At 40.0% G+C, this 18,214-nt stretch overlaps 1 protein-coding gene across 1 annotated transcript; it reads right to left on the reverse strand.

Annotated features, from left to right (window-relative positions):
- Nucleotides 1-6,287: 6,287 nt before the first annotated feature.
- On the reverse strand, nt 6,288-18,203 carry LOC119422732 (ribosomal protein S6 kinase beta-2; the record flags this gene model as incomplete). Its single annotated transcript, XM_037690127.1, is given in 11 exon segments — nt 6,288-7,323; nt 8,046-8,158; nt 8,255-8,362; nt 8,448-8,525; nt 10,108-10,170; nt 11,556-11,663; nt 11,864-11,954; nt 16,095-16,185; nt 16,262-16,362; nt 16,483-16,540; nt 18,056-18,203. Coding segments are annotated over 11 exon segments (1,137 nt in total), but the record flags the coding sequence as incomplete, so codon positions are not given.
- Nucleotides 18,204-18,214: the final 11 nt, after the last annotated feature.

Here is an 18,214-nt window from a genome sequence, read left to right on the forward strand (position 1 = left end):
TCCTCCACTGTGACGTGACCTCACAGAGGACCATGGTCCCCCACTGTGACATGACCTCACAGAGGACCATAGTCCCTCAAACTCACGTTACCTCACGAAAAAAAAAAAAAAAAAAACTGTAGTATGCTTTATCTTGATGCATGCTCAATAATCCAGGTAGAAAAATCCAAAAAAGTTCAATCTGGTCCTCTGGACATTCAAAAAAACAAAAGCAAAACAAAGCAAAAAAAATTCTAGAAACGTTTCGTCTCTCATCCAAGAGACTTCCTCAGTCTGAGGTGCTGTTTTCAGCTCAGTCTCTTAAATAGCACCTTCTTATAGTGGATCAACCAGTTTGCTGCTGACAACCAAAACCAGCTGATCACATGCTCAAGAAGGACCATCAGCCTAACAATGGGTCATTAGCACACTGATGGCTGTTTACTACTCACAGAGGGCTGAGTGATACTAGCAATCACAGCATTGTAAGAGGGGGACAGTTGAACCCGGAGGCCTCCACCCCTGTTTAATGATGGACGATTTCCTTTCACAAAGATGGCCTCCTTTACTCCTCTCTCAAACCATCGTTCCTCTCTGTCCAGGATGTGAACATCTTCATCCTTGAAAGAGTGACCGCTGGCCTGGAGATGAGTGTAGACCTCAGAGGCCTGGCCTGATGATGTTGATCTTCTGTGCTGGGCCATCCTTTTGGCCAGTGGCTGTTTAGTATGCTTTTTTATAACTGTTTATTGTTGTTGTTGTTGTTGTCCATTGTTGTCATCTTTCTTTGTTGAAATCAGGTCTCTCTTGTAAATGAGTCCTCGAGGCTCAATGGGATTTACCTGTATAAATAAAGGTTGATTGATTGATTGATTGAAGACCATAGTCCTCTACTGTGATGTGACCACACAAACGACCATGGTTCCCTTCCGTAACAGTGACCATACAGAGAACCATGGTTCCCCACCATGACGTGACCACACATATGACCCTGGTCCTCCACCGTGACGTGACCTCACAGAGGACCATGGTTCCTCGCTCTAACGATGACCAAATTTCCTCGACCAATATTGAATGTGGTTTACCGGATGAGAAGAATCTGTTTTTTATGTGTTTCTGCAGAACTCTGGAGTTCAGAAAAAAATCTATTTCTGTGGGGAGAGAAGATCCAGCTGAGCAAGAACAAAATGAGTCACGTCATGTGAAAAACATGATGCCATTTGTACAGTCTGAACTTTAAAAATAAAATAAATTCATGCCAGAAAAAGGAAATATTTTAAACTGCTTATTATGTAAATCAAGTTGTCTTAAGTAAAAGTCTGAAGAATCAATGATGCAGAATGAAAAAAGCAAACGTAAATTAGAACAAACGAGAAAAATACAGCAGGAAGGTGAAAAATAAAAAAATATATGAAATATGTGCAGTATCTATGCTGCCCCCTGCTGGTATCTGTAGGTACCGCTCCCTGTTTAAATGTGAATTTTACTTTTTCTGGCTTTATTTTTATTTAAACATAAAAATGCAGTGTTTAAAAAAAAATCAAGTAGAAGAGCCTAAAAGTAATGAAAGAATGCAACTTTCTTTTATAAAGGACAAATTGTCAGAAAATGTTTGAACTAATAAAACTGTTGTGCAACAGTTTCCTGCAACGCTAAAAGTTTCACAACTTTTAACAAAAAACACAGATTTAGATCTACAACATGGCTCAGCTTAAAGTAAATCAAACACAGATGTTTACGAAACTTCCACATCCAACACATTCCTCAGCAAAAAAAAACCGTTGTCTTCATGTTTCAGTTTTATCCCCACAGATCCCGGATCAGAGACCCGGACACAAAGAAAATCTTCAACTTCTGCCCAGCAGAAATCAAAATTGAATCAAGTTGAGAAATTCTACATCCTGTGCAAAGAACAAAGCTGATTGAAGCAGATTAATATTATTTTTGGCATTTTTCTTTCAGTTTAGATGAATAAAAACACAAACAATTTTTTATGTTTTTATGTTTCAAACAGAATCCAGAAACAGGCCCCACCAGAACTTATTAAACTTATTAATTCATTTTTTATATATATATTTGCTCGCCTTTAGCTTGTTGTAACGTTATCGTTTATCTGTTAGTAAAATATCTCATGAACCAGTGGACAGATTTCAATGCAACCTAAACTTTTGATGTATTTCTACAATTAATTTTTGGAGTCAGCCCAAATCAAGATGGCCGCCTTCTCAGAACATCAGAGATTGGATTAGTGAGAAACCTCTTCTGACAACGTCACCATTTATTCCGCATGCTAGTCTGTCTCGGATTAGCTCGTCTCGTAATGTGCCAAAGGTGTAGGTTTTTGTCACGTTTCTTCATGTACGCTTCAGTCATCTCACCTGGCTTCAGTTGTCTTTTATTAAAGTTGGGCTTCTCCATTACGACGTTGGTTTCTGGGGCTGGTACTTCTATTACGTCATCAGCTGATATGACCACGGTAGGCTTTTATGAAGCATCCCACTTCCGACACCATGTACATTTGTTTACTACAACCAGCCCCATGTAATCATATACCGTGATATTTATTAGCATCCAACAGGAACACATGCATGCTCAACCACCTCCCGTACAGACGAGCCTGTTAAACAACATTTACTCCTGAAGGGCACCTCGAGCAATTCCAACAACAGCAAGCAGCATGGACAAACACAAGAACACGGTTATCTACACACATGTGCGTGTTGAGTGTGATGCATGAGTGACCAGACCGAGCTGAACGAACTCCGCACACCAAAGTCATTAATGTTCAGAACTCTTCAGGGTCAAAACAGGACCGTCTGATTTGTTTCTGCGTGTAGGGTGCAGACGCACATCTTCAGGGAAATATTTTTCCTTTCTTATCCAGAGCACTGATATGTGTGTGACCGCATGCGTCCCGCCTCACCCCACATTTATCTGGAGAACCTGGACCTCAGAGCCACTTCACATACAGCTGAAGGGCATGGTCCAAAGACAACAGAACCACTTGAGACCCTGAGGTTCCCCAACCAGAACCCCCACTTCTCCACGACTGAGCCTTGAGATCAAGGACAGGGTGCTCTTGCTTTGGTTGTTCCAAGACCTGGATATCCCTTATAGATGACCAGAACCACCCCAGAAGATGACCAACAGACATGTGGACAGGACAATCAGTCTCTAATGTCTCCCTCAGCACCTCTGTAGGACTGCAGATCTGGTCTTTAGTCCTTTAAGGCAGTGGTTCCCAACCCTGGTCCTTGAGGAACACCATCCTGCACGTTTTAGTTGTTTTGACACACCTGATATGAAAGAACAGGTGATTAACAGACTTCTGCAGAACTTGAAGTCATTAAATCACTGGATCAGGTGTGCTGGAGCAGGGAAACAACTAAAACATGCTGGATGGCGTTCCTCAAGGACCAGTGTTGGGAGCGACTGCTTTGAGTCTCGAAAAGGTTTGAGGGGAAAGGGGGTAAATTTGATCAAATTGGTTTAAAACTGTTCCAATTATGAATAAATGCTGTAAAAAAAAATAATAAAAAGTTAAATGCTCAGACTTCCTGCTTTGATGAACCTTTCAGACAAAAAAAAAATCAGATAACTTTTTTTTTTTTAAAAACACTTTGTATTTCATCCTGATTCCTCCCTTTCGTTTTCATGTTTCTGTTTTAAATTTTAAATAAAAACCAGAGGATTCCTCCCCGACACAGAAACCTCACAGCAAATAAATCTTTTTAATTCAGAACATTCATGCGTCCGAAGGAGCTGAAGAAGAAACATGAACTTTCATTTGGACATTTCCAGACATGTGTTTCTGTATAAACACTTCTCTGTAACCAGCTGTGATCAGATAAATAATAAACTGACATATTTGAGCAACGGCACTTTGACCCGAGTGAGTCCGGTTACTCGAGACCGGCTGACGGATCCAAATATGGAAAAGAAAACGAGCATCTTCATAAAAAAACCATAAAACCTCAACTGAAAGACCCAGAAGACATCAAAGCATGATTTCATCCATTCATACATTTTAAAGGACCATTTCCTGTCCTGCTGATTTTGTTACATTTAAGTTCATCTTCAAAATTTATAAAATAAAAAACGAGGATACGAGTTATAAATTAACTTCACAGCAGAATTACAAAGAATGGATTGATAAAGGTGGAAAAAACAAAATGTTGCCTTGATTCACATTTTCACGTCTAATACTGATTCATTTTACTGCCACCTCTGAGATTTTAAAATAATTGTTAAGGATTACCATATTTTTCAGACTATAAAGCGCACCGGATTATAAGGCGCAATGAATGGGTCCGTTTTCATACATAAAGCGCACCGGATTATAAAGTGCAATAAGCATAATAAATTCATTTTGACAGATTTTTGAGCGCCGTGTACCACATAAAATGGGTTCGGGGTCAGTAAGCACAACCAGAATACGTAAGGCGCACTGGATTATAAGGCTTACTGTCAATTTTTGAAAAAATTCAAGGATTTTAAGTGCGCCTTTTAGTCCAAAAAATATGGTAGTTTTAAATCCTGTAGGAGTTAACAAAAATAAATCAATCAATCAAACGTTTGGTTGTTTTTTTGAAGCAGAACGATCCATATTTGAATAATTTGCGTTGAAAGGATTATTACTAAACATGATTTATTGAACACTGTAAAGAGCTTTTTTTGTTTATCAGAGCAAATCATTCATGGACGTTTACGCCTGAAACTGCTCAGCACTTTGACGATGTCTCAACTATAAGGCAAAGATTTTATTTATTAATTTATCATTTTAACGTTTGATTCCATTAATAAGGCATCAGACAACGACATCAAAAAAGTCTCATTTAGCATTTTGGACTCCTCGCATCATTTCATCTACATTTATGAACAAAACTAAGTTTTTTTGGCAGCAGCTGGTTTTGAAATCCTCACTCGCTTCTGTGAAGCTTTTGCAAAAAACAAACAAACAAAAAAGTTAATCTAAAAGAATTTTATCTTTTAGGGACAAATCAAAACGTCAAACGTTCCCAAACAGTCCTCAAAGGACTCATTTTATTTCCTCCCTGACCCAAAACAAAACGTCTTAACGGGTTATTTTGAAGGGAGGCTCTCTGTAAAAATGATTAATAAATATCTTACCTGTCGTAGATAGCTCTTTTTTTATTTTGTTTTATTCTGATCAAACTGATGGCTAGTCTGAACGCAGCGAATACCAAAGCTGATCAAACCTTTAAAATAACGATTCATGCAGATGCATTTTTTAATCGACTCACCATCAGTTTTGCATTACCAGTTTATTTAAAGGGGCAACAACAGCAGCAGCTAACTGTAGCACTTCCTGTGCAGCCTGGGCTCAATTTCAACAGGAATTTCTTAATATAACTATTTAGTGTCAATCACACAGGTTAAAACATCAGCTTTGGTGTGTAATATTTGTAAAGTTTAGACGATAGGAGCCGTTTGAGAACGGAAACCTGGTTTTATAAACGGACTAGCCGTTAGCTCGTCAGTATGATCTGAGCTGGGAAACATGGCCGTCCTAAAACAGCTACAACTTTTCAAATTTCTTAGTTTCTGCAAAGGCTACACTACCATTAGTTTCTAAATACACAGATGTAAAAACTCTGACCCCAGAGGTACTCCTGCTGCTATTTGCAGAAACAACCGCCATATAAATAAGATGCAGGAAACCATAGGAACCTTCAGGAAACTGAAGTTATGTCGAGACACCAGCGACCCACTTTGGTCTTCATGCTCAGCAGAACTGACGAGCTAACAGCTAGGCTGAATCTCTACAAACTGAGATCTACAACAGGTAAGATGATGATAGTGCATAGCTTTTCACCAGAACCCCACTTGAAAATGGCCAGTATATCCCTTTAAGAAGCTTTCTCTGAGCTTTCTTGAGGTTCAGGTTTCTCAGTCCCTGCAGGAAGACTAAAATTAAAAAGCGGGTATAATTCTGTACGTTATATTTCTGAGAAACCGTCGTAGAACAACTTTAAGAGAATTTAACCCAGAGTTTTTATGTAAAAATAAGTTCTGTTCAATAACTAAAATACAGTTTTTATAAAAGTTTTGCTTCTTGCTCTGTTCTTGATTTGGTATCCTCCTGATAGCTGCTGTTTAAGCAGGTCTGTTTGAACCCAAACTCCTAAAATAAAACCTTCCCTTCCGGTATCGGGACTCTGTTAGGGTCAGCAGGTTCAGACTGGTCGGTTTTTACAATCCGAGGATGATGAGGAGACCAGTTTGGCAGCAGAGATGAAGTGAAGGAGAATAACCTGACATTTATGAGTCGGTTATTTAAATGGTTCTCATTTTAATCTAAATATATTAAAGACCCTCGTTTGATTGAACCCATTTCATGTTGGGGTCGACTAGAAGAGCTTAATGTCTCATAAATTATAAACATGCAGTCTGTTACTGCAGCACTTTTCTCTTCAAGGCCACGTGTGCTCTGATTGGTTCACACAGGAAACATCTGTTTGCTTCGATCAATAGGCAGCGATCATTATGATGATGTCATTACATTACTCTCGTTAAGCTTTAGACTTTTTCATGCACACAAAATAAAGAAAACCCAAAGAAGTCCAGAGGCTGCAGGACGAAGGTTAAAAAAACTCCTCGTCCTCCAGGGCGAAGGTCGGGTTCGGGTTTCGACCTGCGCAGAAAATAATCTTGATTTCAATCAAGCGATCCGTCATCAGCTCTGTAATTAAACGTCAGCTTGTGAGAGTCTTTGAGGAACTAATTACGCCTAAAAACTTAGTACAGCTCCGTCCCTCCTGCTGTAATTAAATGAGCAGATTAGCGCTCGATCCGTCAGGCGCCGACCTTGACCACTCGAGCTCATGCCCAGGAGCTGGTGGAGAAAAATCAATGGCTTGTTTGGCCTTAATTAAATTATATTTCATATTTTTTTCTTGTGTAATACTGCCTCAGTGTGACATAGCCATCAGTCCAAATACATCAATTAAAGCTTTGTAAATAAAAAGATCCGGTGTTAAATCAACAGGAGACAGCTGGGGACTTTAAACCTGATTAGTCCCAGTAGCTGTTATCTGAACCATTAAAAATAAAATAAAATAAACGGACAAAGAGTTTGAGCTTCAACACCGGGTCAGAACTCATGGTGCTCAGCAGAAAACATGAGCGCTGAATCCGTGTCCTCTTCATCTCTGGTGTCCTTTCTTCTTCTTGTTCCTCGAAGGCGTCTTGATGGGCTGAGTGGTGGGTCCGTTTTCCAGCGGGACCCGAGGCGGAGCTGCTGGTGGAGACACCGGAGAGAAAAGGTCCGGCTCACCGTCCATACTGGATTTAAAGGGTCCGGCAGGAGAGAACTTCAAAGGACTGAAAAAAAAAAAACCAGGATTTAGAAGAAATGAAGATGAAAAGCCCGGCATGTTTCAAACTAGAACTTTTTTGAAGAAAATATAGCAATACCAATCCAAACATCAATCCATCCATCCATCCATCCATCCATCCATCCATCCATCCATCCATCCATCTAACTACTGTATATCTATATCTATCTATCTAAATCTATATCTCTCTATATATATATATAGAGAGAGAGAGATAGATCTATCTGGTCGAGTTATATGGCAAGCCAAGTATCTCCTTAATAAGTAAAAGTGGCTATTAATGAGACACTTAGCTTGCCATAAAAAGCCACCTTCATCTCGCTCCGGAACTCCTGGATCAAACGTCAAATCAGCTGCATTTCTCTGTGCCGCCCAGGCGAAATGCAGCTGATTTGAGCGGTAAAGTGCATTTATTAAGTAAAAGTTCAACTGAGATAATTTCAAGCAAACAAATAAATGTTTTTAAGTGTTAATCTTGTTAAATTCTCGTTAAAGTCCTCCCGTGCACGCTCTCGCGGCCGCCGTTTGGCAGCCAATCGATTTTTGGCACAACACCGGCCCACGTTTCCGGGTTGTCGGCGGTGACGCATAACAGATGCGACGTGTACGGCGGCAAGTACGGTAACTATACACGTTTGTAAAGTTTTTATTTGTCACCAACGTTCCAGGGTTGGTTTGAGGAGCGGACAGACACGTGACTTTTCTTACCTGATGGGTGTGCGTGGGCTGCTGTTGTGACGGCGAACGCGACGGGATCTGGGTTCGAACGAGAACCCCTCCTTCAGGCTCTCAAGGACAGACGGAGCCACGAAGGAGAAACCCTGGTGGAAAACATCAACACCGCCGATCAGTTTGGAAAAACAATCAGTGAGACGATCAAACAGACACTTAGACATCCGGAAAGCAGAGAGTCTCACAGCGAAGGCGAGCTCGGCACTGTGGCTCAGCGTGGTGTCGTCCGGACTGTCCACCGGGGTCTGACGGGTAAACCTGGTGTCAAACTGGCTCACGTCCTCCTCTGACTGCTAGCGTGAGACAAACGAGGACGAAGAGGTGAGAGACGGCGACCCAAGAAGTAAAACGGTGAAAGCAGCTGAAGAGAGGACCAACCAGCTGTGGTTTGTACGGCGGCTCCAGCCTCTTCTTCAGGAGCTCGTCCCAGTTGATGGTTTTAAAGAAGGAATGTCTCTGTAAAGAAATGAGCCACACATGGCACATTTACCGCCTGTCGATGAGCTGCTGTACAGCTAACCAGTCGTCTATACCGACACTGCAGAACAGGGCCCCGCCCATCTTCATAAACAATCTGTAACTTCTGTCTTAAAGGACATTCAAACACATCAGAGTCTGAACAGCCTTTCACCACAGCACCAATTACAGTTTGATTATTTTGACCTCATCTGGTGTTTTATTGTGTTTTATTGCAGTCACACGACTGTGATCCGTTCTTCTTCCATGTGGCTTTCAGCGCGATCCGCGTCCTGCAGTTTTCAAGCTATTCCAACAAATCATAAATCAATAAGTTCAGCTCTTTCAGGACGATCCAGCTGTGACTTTTGGTATGTGGTGCAACTTTAGGTTTTTGAAATATTTTATTATCATTTCTCATAGAAAATGAACTGAGCCCATTTTACATCCTTCACATCTTTAGATCCGTTTACAACCTTTTCCTGCTCCTTTCACATTTTGTTCTGCTTCAGCTTCTTTGTGCAAATTTATACTTTTTTCAGCTGCTCTCAGCCAATTTCAGCTGCCGTTTTTTTCAGCTGTTTGTGCTCTTTTCAGATTATTTCTGCTAACTACATAATGTGGGGGCTTATAACTTCTTTCTGCTGATTTTAGCTTGTTATTCTCCTTTCAGCTTATTTCTGCAAGTTTTACCTTTGTCTGCTATTTCAGCTACAATTTAGCTGTTTTTATACAAGATTTAGCTTTTTCAGCTAATTCCACATTTTTTAAGCTCATTTAAGCTCTTTCCACTTCTGGTAGTTGAAGCTTATTTCTACCTTTCAGCTATTTTTCAGCTATTTTGGGATGATTTTAGTTTTTTTTTTAGCTACTTTCCTACCCTTTCTGCTAATTTCTGTTTATTTAAACATGCTTCAGAAAATATGTATTCTTTCTGCCTTCTTCTGCTAATTTAGGCTTGTTCTTTAATTTCAACTACATTAGAGCAATTTTTCAGCAGGTTCTTCTGTAATAAGCATTCACACTGCACTGTCGCAGGAAATGCAATTTCTCTAGTTTGATTTATTTTATCAAGCATTTCTGTTTCTGTGGCTTGTGCATTAAATTAACCCAATGTTCTGTTCTGTATAAAAAATAAGCAAAAATAAGGAAAATGTATGTATATATATAGAGAGAGCTTAAAAAAGGTGATTTTTAAATGAAAATTATAAAAAAATTATAATTAAAAGTAAAAAATAATTATTACATAGATAATAGATTATTAATACAGCTCTAAAAACAAAGAGAAAGGAAAGTTTTTGACCGTGGTTCTCATTTTTTATATTTTACGTCTTTCTGAGCTTAATTTTATTGGCATAATAAAAGACTTATAGTAGATAAAGAGCAAAACTAACTGTCGGCTCAGCCTAAAACCTTTCTTCTCTTTCCGATTTACTTCAGTTACATTTTGGAAACCAACAACATGTTGTATTTTGGCTTCAGTAACACTTTTTTTTTTTTCCAATCATCACATCTTCTATGTTCGTTTGTTGTTTTTAAATAATCTGAAGCAGTTTTGGTTCCAGACAGATCGTGGAGTTACCTGGATGTCAGCAGAGTCGTTTATCCCTGAGCCGAGTCGTTTGGATGGATTTTTCTTCAACAGCTGGAAAAAACAACAAAGAAACATTTGACCAACTGAAGATGATCGTACGGTTAGGAAATTACTTAATTATGTTGTTTTAATTTTCATTTTAGCTCCAAACAATCACAAAAACAGAATAATCAACAAAAATTAAATAAATCTGCCATTTTCTGCTTTGTGGGCTCGTCTGCTTCTTTAATGCATCAGCTGAATATCTGTCAATATTCATAAAATTCTGAATATTTATTTAAATATTTTTATTAAAATGTTGTAGGTGAAAAACTACTTTAATTTAAAAACAATTAAAAAAAGAGCAAATTCAGATTTTAAACAGGCCTACAATATATTTGAAGTGCACTCTACTGCTTATTATTTTATCCAGGTGATACATTTAATTTACTTTAGAAGTCATTTTCCAACTTCACCGATTAATGATTTCAATAATCCAGAATATAAAACTGCTCAGAATAATCCAGATTATTTTTACAGTATTTGTAATAATCGAGCAGCCCTGTTCTTTTGCAGCCAAACTTTAAGTATTGCAGCTGCTTAAAATCAGACAATAAACCTGTTTTTAGGACGTTTTATTAACTGTAACTTTAATCTGATCACAACCGGACCGTTTAAAGTTTAATAAGTTCAAACATTTTGATTTCACACTTTGTTAAAATCGAACTTTCATCTCCGACACCGGAGGTCTTCTCAGTTCTGTCCTTAAGGGTTTGTGGGAACGCCGAACGTGTGAACGAGCTCGTTCTGATCCCCACAACAAACCACCGCCGACCGATCCAAACCCCGTCGCTCAGGGAGGTTAAACCGAAACACGAATGTGGAATTTCAACAATAAAACTTCGGTTTCTAAGTTGAAACAGAGACGGTTCCTCCGTCTGATGTGGGCTCATCATAAATAAACATCTGGAAAAGTTCAGTGGAGTTACATCCAGTATCCTCACTGCTCATTTAGTTGTCAACAAAAAGAAATTTGTGTTTTAGAAGTTGTGTTTTTGTCAAAGGGAGGGGCTAAAAATCAGCTGCTGGACAGAAGAACTATAGAAGATGGACATTACGTCATCATTATTATCATATTACATGACTAATGGGGAGGAAACTTCAGATGATTTATTTATGATTTATGTTTGAATCGTCGTCAAGTAGTCATTTTTATGTTTCATTTCAGTCGTTTTCTTCCATAATGAAGTTATTCCTGCCGAGTCGACCAGTGTCTAAAGAAACATTCAAATCTATTTTTAAAGATTACAATGACCCAGTTAGAAACTGTCCGGATGACCCAACTATAATTTTAGGATTTGGTACCTGGATGATTGAGCATGAACTTTGTTAACTCATTAAGAGGCTTTCACTTCTCGTGTTCTGAGGAATAATATAAACAAAATCTGGGTTTCCACCTGTTTGATGAGGTCTCGGGCATCGACCGTCAGGTACGGAGGGAGGGTGAGTTTACACTTCAGGATCTTATCAATCGTCTTCTTCCTGTTTCCAGCTGTGAACGGAGGCTGGAGAGACAAAAAAACAAGGTTTAAAGTTACGAACAAATCCTCCAAAAAACAACAACCACTGCAGACGTCATTTAAAGGAACTCCACGTGTCTAAGATGTTCGGTTTGACTGGATAGGCTCAAAACACTGAACTTAAAGATATGAAGCGATGAAATAAGACTCTAAAGAAGCTCTTCTGCGAAGCGGTGCCAGCTCACCGATCCGGTCATCATGTCGTACATCAGGGCCCCAAGGCTCCACCAGTCCACGGCTCTGTTGTGACCCAAGCGGCTCAGGATCTCTGGAGCCCTGCAGGGGAACAAGCAGCCCGGACAGAACAAACGCATCAACGTTAAGCTGAAAAGTTTCAACTCAACATTCGGTCCAGTTTTAAACAACTCGGCAGCATGACGGTGCAGATTCCCTGTCAATCTGAGACACGATGACCATAACAATCTGAACTGAAGAAAAACCAGAGACACGGGACCCAAACCTGACACCTGTTGGCCCAAAGAGAAGAGGAACATATTCAAGAATAAAAAATACTACCAGTAGTTGTCTTGAAAGTTTTAGGACCCCACACAAAAAAGAAAGGAATTGTTTGATCCTCCAGGGGTCTGCAACCTTTGGCTCTGGAGAGGAAATTTATCATTTTTAACACATTTACAGCAAATTGTTGAGGGAATAAATCGCAATGTGCAGCTTGAAAACATTGCACAGGTTACGATTCTGTAAAAATATGGCTGTTATGCAAACGATGAGAATTAAAGACTAAATCTTAGCCAAAGTTGATGTAATTGATGCATTAGTCAATGTTAAAGAACATTTCAGTGTCTTTTATATCACCAAGTGGGTCTCTGTGGTACCAAGCTAAGCTGGTTTAGGTCATATCTGGCAGACAGATCCACATGTGCATCAATATAGCCGGTCCTGAATCCTCCTCTGCTTCTTTAGTTTTTGGGGTTCCACAGAGCTATATCTTAAGGCCCCTGTTTTTCTCCCTTTACTTGTTAGCTTTGGATACTAATACCAGTGTCTGGCACAGCTAGCCAAAATGTTAGCTTTGCTAACAGCTAACCTGCTAACTGACAAAAAAATTGCTAATACTAAGCCGCTAAACAGGTTTGAAAAGAATTAGCGGAAGCTAACGCTAACTGAAAACAGCTAACTTTATCATACACTGTAAGACTGTCTGTAATGTGACATCATAAGTGAACACAACTCAAAACGGTTCATAAATCACAGGTAAAGCGTCCATGTCCCGCTCAGAGGTAAGCTTACAGAAATTAATCCAGACCAGTGGAACCAAAAGAGGCGGAGAAGAACTCTGCTGTGCTGAAGCAGAATGATGCATTCAATGTGTGTCGGACTTCTCCCTCATGTCATTTACTTTAATGAATTACCGGTAACTCACTTTAGCGGTCCTCTTTGCAATTAACTACTTTTATAAACTAATTACAAAGTAACTGTTATTCTCTCCGTCACAAATGATGTCATCAGTTCATCATTTGAGACAGAGCTCCCAGCTCTGCAGAAGAGAGGAAAAGACAGCGTCACTGCAGCAGGAGCGTGGAGCCTTTCGACTCGAGTTTCAGCTAATTTAGTTCTTATAATTAAACATTAGTAACGCTAAAAGATGAATATTTGTATGCACCAGATTAAAGCCAAGATGTGTGAAATGTGTGAGTCACGTCCCAGACAGACTGTGCGCTGCAAAGGATGTTAGCTCACCTTGTAGGAATTACGTTCAGTATGTAATGTTTTTGAGTGTTTGCGATGTTTCCGAGAGTGGAAATCTGTTGTTCTTGTTAATGTCCTGTTCAGGTTTGGTTTGACATTTACAGTATGTTAAAGTCTCTGTTATTTGATATAAACTGACACCATGAGTTAGAGGTTGTTCCTGGTATGTATAAGGGGGAAAGCACTGTGAGGTCAGAAGATAGTACCTTGTTATCCTGATGCATGCTCAGTACCTTGTTATGTTTTGCTTAGCATAACAGTTTTGTGTGAGTCCCCGTTCTCATGTACACATTTTTTTTTTTCGGGGGGTGGAGAGAGGTTTTTTTTAGCTGACTTAGTTATCGGAACTCAGTTTACCAGAAGCTAATTGGTCCGTCTGAGAATATGCTCCCTCAGGAGAAAATGTAGAAAATAGACCCTTAAATGATAGATTTTGTTGAAATGTATGGAAATAAGCAGACGGCATTCAGACAAGACATATACAGATAGATATATACAACATAGATATATTACAGTAGATTCTTTGGGCAGAGCCCCAGGCTTCAGGGCTCCCTGAGCTCTTGGGCCCCAGGGGGTGGTAGGCCCATTCAGTAATCCAGCCCTGCTTTTAATTAATCACTTCACTGCCTGCTGCTTTTACTGTGTGTTCACAACAACAGTTAGTAAAGCTGTAAAAATCAGAAGTAATTCACTTTCTACTGACAACAGTGACACAAATGACAGTAACACTTTATTTGAGGGGGGTGACATGAACATAACATGCATTATGAACATTAATGGCACTCCTAATGGTCATAACTGTTGTCGTAAAGTGTCAGCATCTCAAACGGTGTCAGTTTTTACATTACAAAAAACAAAAGACATTCAATGACATCAGTCATGACCATTGGAAGAGTGTCATTAATGTTCATGATGCACGTCATGTTTATGACAGGTTCATGACACCAATATGTCACTCCCTTCAAGTTAAGTGTAAACAAAATGACTAAAGCTACAAAAATTGGGAAATGAGCAACTAAATGAAGTTCAAAACTGCTAGACTTTATGAAAAATGTACGCATTTAGGCTGGAAATGAAAGGGCAATGCGCATGTCATGAACGGACACAGATATTTTAGCAGCTATGCTTTATGAGGGACAAAAGTGATTTTACAGCTTTAGTAGCTCTTGGAGCGAATGCACGATTACAGAGTCTACACATACAACAGTAATACCAAGAAAGGTCAGTAGGAGGAAGTGGTACTCCTAAGTAAACTTGGATTAGTAGCCATATGACGCTTTTCCACACGGTCTCAACTCTCATGGGCTTAGCATCCCACCGCACCAGTTAAGGGCCTGCCCACTGCCGGCACCCACCCCTACTCAGCCCGGTTTAAGGGACCACCTTGTTTGAGGTTCAGACTACTCCAAGGGGCCGACTTTGACGTAAGCAGACAGCAGGATGACCCAGAGAGCACAACAAGAAATTACATTTACCGAGAGATATCGTAGCACAGCGTGGCTACATTTGGACTTACAAGCAGTAAGTAAGCTTAAGAAATTGAAGTCTGATTATAGGGTGATGAATGGGTGGAGTGGCTCTAACACAATGACCTGTTACGATACCGCCCAAAGAGCGGGAAACAGGTCACAGTGGTAAATCACCTCCACCTGAGAAGAACCGAGAAGACGATAGCCAAGTGGAATCGCACTTATCAATGGCAAAGCGGCTTAACTTAGCCTAACCACTGACTAAAGGGCATGGACAAGGACACCCATTCATTTTTCTTAAAAAGAAAACATTGTTGCAAAATATGCACCATTTATTTCAAATACAGCTTTGAAAAAGTTACTGTGCAACAACGAACCATAGATAATACGATAATCCTAAAATTGTTTCTTCAAAACAATTAAAAGTTTAGTAAATGATGGGAAACAAATCCAAAATAGAAACCTAAAAAAAAAAAAAAACATAGCATACTTGAGAAATTTGAAAATTCAGTTCAACTACCAATAATAAAATAAAGTGCTTCAAGAACTGAAAAATAATGAGAAATAAATGGGGGGGGGGATCAGTTTTAAAACAGAATTATCCAAACACTGAAATGCAGTTTTATCACATAACGTACCAATATAACCTACCAGTATAACTGGTATTTTAGTTCCAGCATCCTTGGCATTCGAAGCGTTTATGTTTTTGCTGGTAAGCTGCAGTATTTTCACCCTACCTGCATCCTCGTCATAAAATCTAACCAGTACATTTAAACAAGTGTCCGTGGCTTCATTGACGTTGAGAAAAAAAATGGCAATCTTTAGCATTTCAGATTATTTTAAAACTCTGGTGAGATAGCGTGTGATTGCATAGCTAGCATGCTGCCTCGGACAAGTGCGTGAGGGTGATTTTATCCTCCTCTAACTTCTTACATAAACTGAAGAGTGGAGGAGCGATGGTAAATGACAGATGTAGCTCAGCAAAGAAAGAGCAGACGTGAATTTTTAAATCGGTCAGTGAGGGTGGGAAGTCTGCCGAGGCTGTTGATGGCTCCGACAGCCGTTTTATGTCTAGGGTCTGATTCGGAGATCCGGCACGGCACCGGAGTGCTATCAGCCTTACAGAGAACAGTGTTGTTAAAAAAACAAAAAGTTTTAATTTGTGTTGCCAGGTTTGTGTCTTGTTAGATAAAAATGAAGCAGAGAGGGATTGGCAGCGTGGGCGCTCGGCGACACTCACATGTACTCGATGGTGCCGCAGAAAGTGTGCGTGACGCTTCCGTCGTGGATCGACTCCTTGCTGAGGCCGAAGTCCGTCAGCTTGATGTGTCCTTAAACACAACATCGGTATGAAAAGACACCATCACAAAAACACAAACGGCCTCCGTTCCTTGTGCGGTGCGTTACCATGGTGACAGAGCATGATGTTCTCCGGTTTCAGGTCTCGGTAGATGATCCCGTTGGAGTGGAGGTGACCCAGGGCCAGAATGATCTCTCCCAGGTAGAAGCTAAACACGTACAGAGTTCAAGTTCACGACTTACAGGAACAACGAACCTACGCTGAAGCTGCTCCAAATCAAAAACCCCGTTAGCGTGCAAATATTTCACCGCTAGGAGACAACTCGCACCAGGCCGTGTCCTCCATGAAGATGCCCTCCTTCTCCAGCTGCATGAAGAGCTCTCCTCCTGAGGAGCAGGAACACAGAGTCAGAGATCGCTCCTTCGGTTCTTCATCGGCTGAGTCATCGTCTAAACGGACTTCTTTTTGGGCCGTCGATACGTTAGCAAACTTTCAGCTGTTTTAGCTGCTCAGATGTCGAAATGTTCAGCACGTTCAGGACAGTACAGCCAGGACTTTTGTTTATTATAACTTTTAGACTTTTTCAAACATTGAACTTTATATTTTCATCTGGTTGAAAATTATGTTTTTTAAAACTTGGTGCACTTTAAATCCACATCAGCATATTTGCTCCATCTCCTCGTGTCCTTTTTGTGTCGTTTAATGTTTCCAGTTTGTCTCATGTTTCTTTTCATCTTTTATGCATCCTTTATTTATTTATTTTTTATTTGTCCTTTTTGTCTATTTGGGCGTCCTTTTGTCATTTTGTGCCTTTTATGCATCCTTTGTCTTTTTGTGTGCCCTGTTGTCTTTGTCTTTTTTGTCTGTGTGTTTTTTTGCCTTTTGTGTGTCCTTTTTTGTGTCATTTTGTGTGTCCTGTTGGTAATTTTGTGTGTCCTTTTGGTAATTTTGTGTGTCCTGTTGGTCATTTTGTGTGTCCTGTTGGTCATTTTGTGTGTCCTGTTGGTCATTTTGTGTGTCCTGTTGGTCATTTTGTGTGTCCTTTTGGTCATTTTGTGTGTCCTTTTGGTAATTTTGTGTGTCCTGTTGGTCATTTTGTGTGTCCTTTTGGTCATTTTGTGTGTCCTGGTGGTCATTTTGTGTGTCCTTTTGGTCATTTTGTGTGTCCTTTTGGTCATTTTGTGTGTCCTGCTGGTCTTTTTGTGTGTCCTTTTGGTCATTTTGTGTGTCCTTTTGGTCATTTTGTGTGTCCTGTTGGTCATTTTGTGTGTCCTTTTGGTCATTTTGTGTGTCCTGTTGGTCATTTTGTGTGTCCTGTTGGTCATTTTGTGTGTCCTGTTGGTCATTTTGTGTGTTGTGTCCTTTTTGTCATTTTGTGTGTTGTGTCCTGTTGGTCATTTTGTGTGTCCTGTTGGTCAATTTGTGTGTTGTGTCCTTTTTGTCATTTTGTGTGTCCTGTTGGTCATTTTGTGTGTCCTGTTGGTCATTTTGTGTGTCCTGTTGGTCAATTTGTGTGTTCTGTTGGTCATTTTGTGTGTTGTGTCCTTTTTGTCATTTTGTGTGTCCTTTTTGTCTTTTTCTGCATCCTTTTTGTCTGTGTGCATCCGTTTTGTCTTTTTGTGTAACCATTTTGTCTGTTTCTGTTATTTTTATCTCCTTGTGCTTGTTTTTGGTCAATTTGTGTTTTGTTTCTTTATAATTTTTCCTTCTGGTTTTTCTGTCCGTCTTTCTGCTCATTTTGATTAAAATATTTTACCTGAAATTAAAACTCCAACTTTTATCCAACTCACTTTTAATTTTTTCCATCAAAGTCAATGAGCTTTTTCTATTTTTTGTTCTCTCTTCCTAACAAAACCCCGTCTCCCTGAGCCAGTTCATGTCGTCCATCGTTCCCGTCTCACCGCTCAGACACTCCAGGATGAGGTAGAGCTTTCCTCCGGTCTGGAAGGCGTACAGCAGGTCCACGATGAATGGGTGTCTCACTTTCTCCAGGATCTCCCGCTCTGCTCGGGTGTGCGCCGTGTCTTTAGCGTTACACACGATTTTAGCCTGTAAGAGAC

This window comes from Nematolebias whitei, chromosome 16 (genome assembly GCF_014905685.2).
Source record: "Nematolebias whitei isolate Nwh7 chromosome 16, NemWhi1, whole genome shotgun sequence".
NCBI lineage: Eukaryota > Metazoa > Chordata > Actinopteri > Cyprinodontiformes > Rivulidae > Nematolebias > Nematolebias whitei.